Source organism: Phragmites australis, chromosome 2 (genome assembly GCF_958298935.1).
Source record: "Phragmites australis chromosome 2, lpPhrAust1.1, whole genome shotgun sequence".
NCBI lineage: Eukaryota > Viridiplantae > Streptophyta > Magnoliopsida > Poales > Poaceae > Phragmites > Phragmites australis.
In genome coordinates, this window is record NC_084922.1 from 12,936,421 (window position 1) to 12,947,778 (window position 11,358).

Genomic DNA, 11,358 nt, shown 5'->3' on the forward strand with positions numbered 1-11,358 from the left:
CTTAATGAATTAAAAATAGTAAACGGACCCAGAAAAATGCCAAAGTTTAACATGGAATATTCTATGTTGTATGTTAAGTGTAGAAAAAGTTTCAAGGTCAAACGATGATTCAACCGTCACTTTGGCTTCAAACCTGATCCGTTCCCTCTCGAAATCACGATTCTTTTTCGTAGATGCTTCGGTTTCTAAGCATCGTACGTGACAGCTTTTGCTTCTTCCACTTGGCAAGCATTGAAAATTCCTTCTTTGCCTGGATGACAGCTGGAATGATAATATATAGCAGAGAAATTCCTTTTTTAAGGCAAGCAAGAAGAATTGTCATTCTCCTTTGTTTGTGAGCTCAGCTCTTCACACGGTAGCATCTTTGACACATGTTTAGACCACAACTGATTCCAAGGGCCACTCTCAGGAGTCCACATCTGCTGCATCTCAATCTTGAAGCACGACTGAATTCTAACTCTAAGTTCATAACAATATCATCCTTAAACCATACTGCAGTAGTACCGGAATCGATGTGTGGCGGCCTTTGGTCGGTTGTTATTACGAGAAAGAAAAGAGAACAAAAGGAAACCAAAAAGAAAATAAAGAAAAAAAATTAGTTTGCCGAGTGCCTAATATCGGGCACTCAGCAAACATACATGTTTGCCGAGTGTCCGTTAGACGACACTCGGCAAAGTGGAGACTCGCCGTCAGACGCCGAACGGAGGGACACGTGCCACGTTTTTTGCCGAGTGTCCTAATTCGCCGAGTGTTTTTTCTCTTTTTGCCGAGTGCTATTTTTTGCCGAGTGTTTTTTTATGAATTTACTGAGTGCCATATTGTTTGCCGAGTGCTTTCGTTAGGAACTCGGCGTAGGTTGCTGTTTGCCGAGTACCCGATATAATGCACTCGGCATACACGTAGGCACTCGGCATAAGCCTCATTTCCGGTAGTGTCGGGTACATGTGCATGTTCTTGATTATTCAGAGAGAAACGATTAACACGATGTCCTGTTGTCTTGCTAACAGTGAGTTGGTTAAAAAAACTAGTTTCCATAATCAGATGATCTTTGCGAACAGCTGAAGTGATTCACTTGTTTGAGTCTTTTTGTAACTTGTAAGACGTACGTGTCAGGAACATAGTTTTATTGCCGCGAGATATGTAGCGAGTAGTATACATGACAGATTGGCAGAGATGAGAAATGCACAAAAAGAGAGTATCACAACCAATGCGAATCGAAAGAATGAATGAAACGGGAAAGAAAACACAAGCTTATGGCTCAACTTGATCTACGAACGTGTGTTGGCTGGACACGAACGCCCTCTTCTTGGATCTCCATGCCTCTTCTTAGTATAGGCGGTGGTTGATGACGCTGCACTTCTTCCTAATCTCGCCCTTGCTCCCTGCCGGCATGGGCAGCTTGCTGAGCTTGACCAGCGAGTCGGCGAAGTCCTCGTCCCAGAGTGTGCCGTTGTCGGCGTACTCGTGGACGTGGCCGAGCGCCTCCTTGTGTGTCAGCAGCGTCCAGTCGGAGTGGAAGGTGACGATCTTGGCGAGGTTGTTGTGGTAGTAGGAGTTGTCCAGGAAGTCGGGGATCTTGCGCACCCGGCTGGTGAACCCCGGCATGAACCTCGCCACGACGCCATAGTCCTCGTCGCGTACGTTGTTGACCACGGGTGGGTTGGAGCCCTGGGAGCACTTGTAGTTGAGCAGGTCGCGGTAGGCCGGGGTGATCTGCGACGCGGGCTCGGTGAGGCGGCCGGTGAAGGACGAGCAGTGGCCCTGGCCGATGGCGTGCGCGCCGGAGAGGATGACGAGCTCCTCGACGGTGAAGTTCTTCTTGGCGAAGTTTTCGATGAGCTGCTTTACGTCATGGATGGAGTCCGGGAGCTCCGCCTGGGCCTCGTCGGCCTTGGAGACGAAGCCGTCGAGGCGGCCCGCCGGGACGTCGAAGTGGACGTTGCCATTGCTGAGGATGCTGGCCGCGTCGCGCGCAGCGTAGATGAGGATGTCGGAACAGGAGACGACCTCCGGGCACCTCTTCTCGACGGAGGCCTTAATCTCCTCCAGGAGGTCGAAGGCAGCGAGGCCAATGTTCACCGGCGCCTCCTTCTCCGGGTGAGGGTTCTCGTAGGACGCGTCCAGGAGGACAGAGCCGTCGCAGCCCTGCATGGTTATTGAAGTTAATTACCAGTCATTAACTTTCAGGCCCTACTTCACTAGCGTCCAGTATTAACTGGTTACGTACATTGATCACAAATAAACTAGTTTAGGTTACGTGGTCCGTGCATACAACTCTATTAATTAGCATGTACTGTAAAACTGTGGAGATCGATTAGCGTGTATGAATGTGCATATGTACACTTAATTACCCTGACGAAGCAGTCATGGAAAAGGAGGCGGATGAGGGCGGCTCCGGTGCGGCGGTTGGCCTTGAGCGCCTTGATGATGTGCCACTTGACGACGTTCTCCACGCCCTTGCATTTCTTGCTGTAGTACCCGACCTCCAGCTCGCCGGCCTGCGCTGACGGCACGGCGGCCAGGAGCAGCGCCGCCTGGACGGCCACCAGGGCGCAGAGCACGGCCGCCGAGAGCCTCATGGCCTCGCAAGCTTGATTAGCTAGGCAGCTAAGCTAGCTGGTGAGCAAGCGATTGATGCTGAGCTCAAGGACTCGCTGGTGCTCTGCGATGCGATGGCCTGGTGAGCTCAGAAGCTGGACTTGCAGGGGTATTTATTGCCACTTTTGTCCAGTATTTTAACGGTTAATGATTGAGTGTTTGCCGCCGATAGATAATGATGCCGATCGAGCTAGCACAACGGGGAACGTGGCCGCGATGCAACTGTGCTGAATGATAATGTGTCCATAATGTTAACGCTCGTAATATATTATAAACCTAAAAGCAGTTGCTGCTGATCTGGTTAAACGTGGTATTATAGTCTGATACAGGCAATTAAAGCTGTCAAATATATACAAACACTTCCCTTTCAGCCCTTACCAACTTTTAATGTTGTATATAGGGTAATAGACATTTTCTCCAATGCTGTGCTGATATGATCAACAGTAGATTTCGCTATCAAACAGCTACCTATAGATATGCGAAAGGTATTCACGTACTGCCTTTCACGTATGTTACCGTATTGTTCAACCGTTTGGAGGACTCAAATCACTTTGCCGAAGGCTCAAACGAAGGATAGTACGGTACGTGAAGTAGTTCAGACCTTTGGCAGGAAGCCTATCATATGCACATCCATGCAGCTAAGCTTCAAAACCCCTACGATCGAGTAGTTGTACTTGGTCATAATTTCAGGGAGAAAATGGACACGTTTTTTTTGTTGTTGAGGTAAGTAAATGGACACGTTATGTTGATGTGCTGCTAACAATGTACTGTTCAAGCTGTTGGCACTGGTCACATCCCAGTTTGTTAGCTGGGATTGCTCCATCCGTGATCCAAGGACGACTGATCGCTCGGTCTTCACATAAAGGAAAGTGCTTTCGGTATTCGCGGTGTCAGCACGGTCTCGTCACTGTTATGAAATGGCAAATTGCAGCAAAAAGGCGGAAATATTATTTATTTGTAGCACGGTTGCACCAATTCCTGCTAACGAACACTTGTCAGATATTTTAAATACCAAGGCGTCAGTACGTCACCAAAATGACAATATTGCTAGTATTACTGCAGGTGTTGGCGGACCAGAACTATCGAACAATTTTTTTTACACAATGAGAAATATCGATCAGCGATTCAGCGATCGGTGTTTATGTATCTCTTTCTCAAAGAAAGTTACGTTTCTAGTTGATGGAAATGTATCCATATCTGCATATGAATAAACTTTTATCAGAGTTCAGAGATAGCTGCAGCTACGTACTTCCTGACTAAATGAAGAAACTGAATCTTTTTGCATGTTATCGGCAGCAAGCAATTTGAAGATTTTACAAGTTAGAGAAGATATTTTGTTATGAACCAGTTCGTGAGAGATATAACATGAAAAATTTAAATCCATTTAAAATGTTCCATAATAGTGGTGTGATCCAGGATTTTGGCACATGTAGTAGTGTGCCCTGGGTTTAATTTTGTCAATTTTCCTACAGACTACAGTAGCTAGTAGCCGAGCAGTCACTGTTTTTCACTCACAAAGTCACAAGTAACTGTTTTTCATAAATGTTTCTTCAATCTTTATCTTAGTTAATAGGAGGCAAAAGGTTTACGTAAATCCTAGGGCTAAAAATGTTCCTGCCAAGTATCTTTCAAACAGAGCTTCTTCTTCTGGACTACAAAGGCTTCTATATATCTAAAACTCTTCTTCTAATTTTTTTTTTCTTACTTAGGACCAGCTGGAGCGAGGTTTAGCATTGGTTAAATGAGTCGCCGCCCCTGTGTAATCCGTTCTGACAATTCTTTTTTTTTTTTTGTTAGATCTGTTTTCATAACTCTATGCACTAAGTAGGAAGCAAAAGGTTACGACGTTAAAATAGGATTTCGTATGTAAAAATTATGGTTGTTTTACTGAAGAGTGCACGGAATGATCATCTTAAATTTATAACTTCTTCATACGCAGTCTGGATGGAGACAAACTTTATATAAAAATTGTAATAATCGACGAGATGTACAACTTTGTGGTTGACAATGTTTTTATTTGAAGCAATCTAGATACCCAAATAATCGTCTAAAGATTTAATCAGGAAAAGTCAAAAGAATAATTACCTCCTAGCCATCACGTAATACTGTAAGGTAAGATAGTAAGAAAGCTTCACACGAGAGGTAAAGTCGGGAGTTTGACTCCCACAAGCGTATAGTTTGCTATATTCAATGAATCGACTCCTACAGAAGCCGTTGGGGTTTGTCACAAGTCAAAAAAGCCGTGGAGGCCACGGGGTTCGTTCGTCGAGTGAAAAAAAAAATGGTTCCAAAAACATCAGATATGGGATCGAATATCAATGCCAGTTTGGTTCCAAAACCGACCGTGATACTACCGAGTATCATTGTCGCTTACTCACTATCGATTTCAAAATTGGCACTGATGTCGTTTTTTAACCGGCAATAATGTTTTTTTTCTATAGTAGTGTATATATTTTCTTCCTAAACAAAATAGTTTTTTTATTGTTCAACCTCTTATTCATGAGAGACTTTAGGTGTTTGCAATATACATATGCGCATGTTCCAAGTTCCCTAGGAAGAGGGTACACACATGTGCAAGCATATATACTTGATTGGTAGTAGGATATATATTGCATTATTAATTGCTCGAGTCTGATCTTGGTTCCATTTAATTATAAGAAAAAAACTGGGGCAGATATCCGGTTTCGATGAAAAATATTGAATTAAATAGGGGACCATGCCTAAGATTCCAGTCATGAGCAACAACTTCTCCGGGACGTACGCCCGGTTTGCTTTTGTAAGTTGATTTTAACTGGCTGCTTACGAAACTGCTAGCTAGCAGCTAGCTCAAGGGTAGGAATGACAGTTTTCTCCATCAGGCTAGGTTCCAGCGGATTTCAAACTCGATAGAGCAGGTTCGGGCGGAAAATCGGTCTTACAGGCTTTCGGGTCAGAGCCCCACTAGGTTGTCTTGTCGGGGCCACGTGGCTTTGCACCGCGGGTGCCTTACAGGCCCCAAAATCCTCCAGCCCATCTAAACCCCTGTCAGCTCGGCCCATCCCCACCTCCTCTATATTCCTCACCCGGTCACCCCCATGCCTCCAGACGCATCGACGTAGTGAGAGAGAGCAGAGAGTGAGAGAGGGCGTCAGGATGGAGGGGCCGGCACAGGGGGAGGTCCGACAGGTTGGCCAGCAGTGGCCTGGGGTCGAGTGCGTCGAGTCTGGTAGCATAGTTGATAGCAAAGGCGACGGAAGCTAGATCAAAGCGGTCGGGGAGAAGAAGCCGTTCGGAGAGGAAGAGGCCTCCCGGTAGTGGCGGCCTCAGCTGGGCAACGGCACGGGGTTGAGGGGCCTAGCCCGCCAGCGCTGGAGGAGGCTAGGGCGGCGGGAAACCAGATCAGGGTGGCCGGAGGATGAAGGAAGTTGGCCGGGAGAATCAGCCCTCCAACGGCGACCTCCTCAGCCGCGTGGCTAGTGACGGCCTCCGCCCCGCCATGTTCGGCCGCTCCAGGCTGAGCCTCCCTCCTCCTGCGTGCCGCCAGAATCGCACCACCCTCACCGCCGTCTCCAAATCTACGCGTAGGCGGCGGTCGAGATGAACAGTTGCGCCGGAGGAAGAGGTGAGGCCGAGGCGGGCAGCGGTGCTTGAGGGTGTGGTAAGGCCGCAGCAGTGCGCCGGCGCCGGAGGATGAGGCGGGTAGCAGCATCGAACAGCATGGCAAGGCCGAGGCGGCACTATAGCGCCGGAGGGAGAGGTAGAGGCAAGGCTGAGGCCAGTAGGCGGCGCCGGAGAGCGAGGCCAAAGGGCAAGGCCGAGGCAGAGCCGGTGTTGTCGTGAAGAACCTAGGCACCTGGCGGCGATAGCAAAGTCGGGTTTCGGCTTCCCCGTCAGGTCTCAGGTCCCTAGCAGGGCCGAGGGCAGGGTTGATTTTGCACTTGTTTATAATTTCAGGGCTGGATCAGGTTTAAGGAGTCGAATGCCGAGTCAGGTGCAGGTGAGTAAAACCCAACAGGGACGGACCTGTTACCGCCCCTACTCGAAGATGATAAACTATGTATTGTTGAGAATAAACACCATGTATGATTTGCATGCATGATCGAGATGATAAACTATGTATTGTTGAGAATAAACACCATGTGATCAATTACCAATAGTCATGTCTATTGGGAAGATGTGTTTTACCAATAGATATGTCCTTTCATTATGTCCATTCAACTTGTATAAATATGTAAGCATTCTATAAATCAATACAAGAGTTCATTACTTTCATTATCTACTTCTTTATCTCTTTACAAATATTTACAATACGTTATTAGCACGATTGTTCTCACTGGGCAAGGCCACGTGATAGGTGAACAGAGGTCGTGGACACGCAAAGGAAGATCACCGACGCTCTGCATGATAGGCAGGCTGCAAGATGGCGGCCATTGTCGACAACGACGACACCATCGCTACTCGGCCAAACCGATCCATCATCCGCATGCTCTGCACGAGGCTAATCGGTCACAACATTGGCGAATCTTGGATGAACGCCGAAGAACACCGCTCGTTGGTGAATCTTGGATGAACACCAAAGACACAGAGGAAACACTACAACATAGAGAAGAAATCAACAAAAAGAAGGCCATAGCAGGAGATCCTCAACATCCTCTTTGCCTTCTCCTTGGTCGACGATGAGTTCTTACCCCTGCATCGAACACGAAGTTCCCAAACGGGAACTCCGTTCGGAACACGCCATCCTCACCGAGCCCTCGTTGCAGTCGATGTCGGCCACACCAAGCGCGTCATATTCCTCAGCGCACGCTTCGTGTGGACCACCGCCGGCATCAACCATCTCATCTTGTGTGTGTTGCCACGAACGGACCCACGCCTATCAGGTAGCGACCATCCAACGGCGGTGGTGTCCTCAACGCGTCATCCATCATGGAGACGCCAACTCTTACCTCCAACGCGCCGACGCTCCACAACCGGTGGCGCGTCAGTGCTAAAGCAGTGGCTGTCATGGCCACCCTTCGGCATGCCTATCCTCTGACGGTGCATGGCGACGGATCTGGCATCAGGCTCAGCGGTAGCCTGCCCTAGGTGGCAGTCGGCCAGTTCTGGCAACGCCCAGCACTAGCGGCGACCACCCGCATTCCTCCGAGGCAGGGCTCCGCCCAACTGGTGGCAGCTCGCCCCTCTCTCTCCACTCCAGTGGCTCACAAGCCCAAGGGCTACGGCGAACACGGCTGGCAATCCCGCCCCCTCCCGCTGCGCGCTGGACCCATCCGACAACGAACATCAGCTGGTGCCCCCGCTTCCTCCCGTGGCTGTCACCCGATGGCGGCAGCCTGCTTGGTGGCGACAGCATGCCCGCACACATGCCGGCCAGCCAGCAGCGGCTCAGTCTGCCTGACGGTGGCCAACCCATGCCGGCCAGCTGGCGGCGATTTAGCTTGTGGGCGGCTGCATGTGTGATGGGGTAGGTGGGGGCGCAAACTGTAACCACCCCCCCCCCCCATTCCCTTTTATATGGGGTGATCCCCCAGGTTGAATGGTCCTCTAAAGGCCCTCAACCTAGGTTGCCTTGGCCAATTCGGCCAACAGCGACCAATGCCATTTTTACCAAAAAAAAAAGCATTGTGTTTTCTGTTTAATTGCGTTAAAAAATATACAGTGAATTTTTGTTTTACATTTAAACCCTCTGGTTTTAAATGCATTGCACTGTATTATATTTGCATCATGTAAATATGCATTCCAAACACTGTTTTTCTCGAATACTATGCAATGTTCAATGTGTTTGCTTTATACAATCCCTATAACATGCAATTATGTTAATGACCATTTTTTTCAATTGAATTTTTTTTGCAAAATAACATATTAATTCACCTTAATTAAGTCTAAAGAGCTCTTATGCCCAAAAGTGCTTAATTCAAGCAGAATTAAAATGCAAAATTTTAAGTGACTACCTCAACTAATATCGGTATAACACAAGATCATGGACATTATGAGATCTACTGCAATTGCGAATAACTCGTGCCACTACTGTGCGGTCTACACCATTTTTATGGTGACTACCGTCAAAGTGTTAACTCATTACTATGCGGTCTACACCATTTTCGGTGACTACCGTCAAAGGATTAAATCACTATATTTGAGGTCTGCACCATTTTGGTTATTACCTTCTATATGATTACCCAATTTAATATTTGTGAACCACAAGGTAATGGAATATCATCTATAGTATATTTGCATATTATTCACCATTACAATGAGGTCTACATTTCGTCATCTTGACTTAATGACTACCTTCAGCGTATTCTTCCAAATACTCTAATTAGCCTAACACGAGGTAATAGGAACATAGGTATCTACTGATAAATATCAAATTATACCTCTTACTATTGCGAGATATAAACCATAATTGGTGATTATCTTCAACGTATTAGCTACATAATTTGAGGTCTACACTATCAATTTAAGTCTCAACTTGACTTTACATATTTTGCATTATTATTGCAACATTACCATGATGTTTTTTAATTTACTTACAATAAATTAATCAAATCTATGGTCAAATCCATTTTGGATAAAATGACCAGCCAAGAGTTCGATAAAATCACGTTTGACACTCACAATTATCTAACATGGGCAATGGACATCAAGGTCAGTCTTATATCCCACGGAAAAGTAGCGGTACTACCACCTCCCCAAGAGGGAGAACCACCGCTACCAGATAAACTTAAATATGGAGTTTTATACATAATAAGGCACCATATCCATCCAAATCTCAAATCTGAGTATCTGATAGAAGAGAATCCGAGCACTCAATGGCTAGATCTCAAAACAAGATATGAACAGCAGAAAGTAGTCATTCTGCCCAATACAAGTCATAAATAGACACATCTCCGACTTCAAGACTTTATGTCCGTCGGAGATTATGATCATGTTGTTCATAAAATCTGCTCAAAATTGTAATTTCTGCGAACAAGAACCTACAGATGTGGAAAAGATAAAGCTATTATGCTTCCCACTGATAGGATCTTACAGCAACAAAACCGTTCAACAGAATACCATGTTTATTCTAATTTAATACATGTATTATTTTAGGCCGAAAAGCATATTGAACTCCTTCTAAGGAATCATCATTAGCATCTAATCAGCGCTTCTCCTTTACCTAAAGTACATGCTAATGTTAAGAATAACAATAAGTTTGATGGCTCTATTAAACGCTATCCAAAGAACTTCAATGGTAAACGCAAATGTAACAAAAAGCAGAAGTCACGTGCACTGAATTAGGGCCAAGGCATTTCCAAACTTGACAAATCTAATATTTGTCGTAAATGCGGATGCTACAAATATTCCACTAAGAAATGTCGCACCTTTAATTAATCTGTATTTACAATCTATGGGACATAACCGACCTTCTCAAGGGAAAATATTTGAAGCACACTTCAATCTTCAAACTGACTCCACCAAGGAGGCTAGTTGTTCACAACAAGTTCTACAAGAATCAAGTAACAACCAGACTCTTCTGCAACCAGAAGATCCCACGAGCACGAAAAACATGTTTATCAAATTTGCTTAACACAACATGTTTGGAGACCCAATTTAGTCTCCTAATTCCTTAGATACCATGTTATCTACGCCCCATTAAATGTTGTAACATAATATTGTATCAACACTATGATACTATAATAAAATATGTATGTATTCTATATATTTGAAAAGAATTTCATATCAAATTCTTCAATTCTATATATGGAATTCTACGGGAGTCAATCCAATGGAGGAAATGTGTCTTGTAGATAGTTACACCACAAAATTCTATACTTAGGGCAACCAAAATATTTCCAAACTCTTACTTAGAGACAATGAAATGTTTTGACAATCGCTGGACGCGATATAGTGATTATTGGCTCTGGTCGTGCCATAATTACTCTCCCTATAGGTATACAAGTCATAATCGTTGATGCTCTATAGTATCTCAATTCAACTCATACCTTATAAGTTATAGAGATATTCGTCGGAATGATTTTCATATCGAAACCCATGAGAAATTTTTCCTCTTAATCAACGGATATGGCAAGCTTCCCGATATGCCATCTGGATTGTATTATACGTACATCAAATTCCGTACCACATATTGCATACAAAATAATTTTTCTATCTTGATTACATCAAGACTTGGCATGATTGCCTTGGTCACTCTACCTTAGAGATGATGAGAAAAATTATTAATAATTTTATTAGTCACAATATTCCTAAAATCTTCATATTAGTGTACACCGCATGTGGCATGGGGAATATTAATTTTAAGGTCCTCTTACCTTAAAATTCAAATTGTGCCACCTAATTTCTTGAACACCTTCAAGAACATACATGTGGCGCTATTCAGCAATTTTATGTACCATCTAGGTACTCTATAATGCTGATTGATGCATCTATAAAATAGTCCTGAATGTGTCCCTTATATATAAGGCATCACACTTATGTCAAACTCATTGCTCTGATACTCAAAATTAGAGAAAATTATCCTAGACGCGGAATCAAATCCATTCACATGGATAATGTCGTTCCTTAATGTGCATGCAATTATTGTTTAATTTTGGGCACTACTGCATTAAGTACCATATGTACACATCCACAATGGTCTAGCTGAATTTCTCATAAAGAGAATGAATTCATTTGCATGACCAACCATAGAATTGCAATTTACCAATATTTTATTGGTAACATGTGGCTTTACACACCGCATCATTAAACTAAATTTATTCAACTGCAATCATACGGCTCCCT

The 11,358-nt window shown here is 44.8% G+C and overlaps 1 protein-coding gene across 1 annotated transcript; it reads right to left on the minus strand.

Moving 5' to 3' along the window:
• Positions 1–1,103: 1,103 nt before the first annotated feature.
• Positions 1,104–2,671, minus strand: LOC133909874 (peroxidase 2-like). The gene is made up of 2 exons (XM_062352418.1): positions 2,352–2,671; positions 1,104–2,145 (listed from the first exon to the last, which is right to left on the minus strand). The coding sequence occupies exons 1-2, from the start codon at positions 2,577–2,579 to the stop codon at positions 1,327–1,329; spliced, it is 1,047 nt and encodes a 348-aa protein (XP_062208402.1). The 5' UTR covers positions 2,580–2,671; the 3' UTR covers positions 1,104–1,326.
• Positions 2,672–11,358: the final 8,687 nt, after the last annotated feature.

What these genes read in the sequence shown, in the direction of transcription:
- LOC133909874 (XM_062352418.1), bottom strand. Translation starts at nt 2,579, where the DNA reads ATGAGGCTCTCGGCGGCCGTGCTCTGCGCCCTGGTGGCCGTCCAGGCG. An exon ending in TCCATGACTGCTTCGTCAGG is followed by an intron (nt 2,146 to 2,351) that starts GTAATTAAGTGT and finishes ATAACCATGCAG; the next exon opens with GGCTGCGACGGCTCTGTCCT.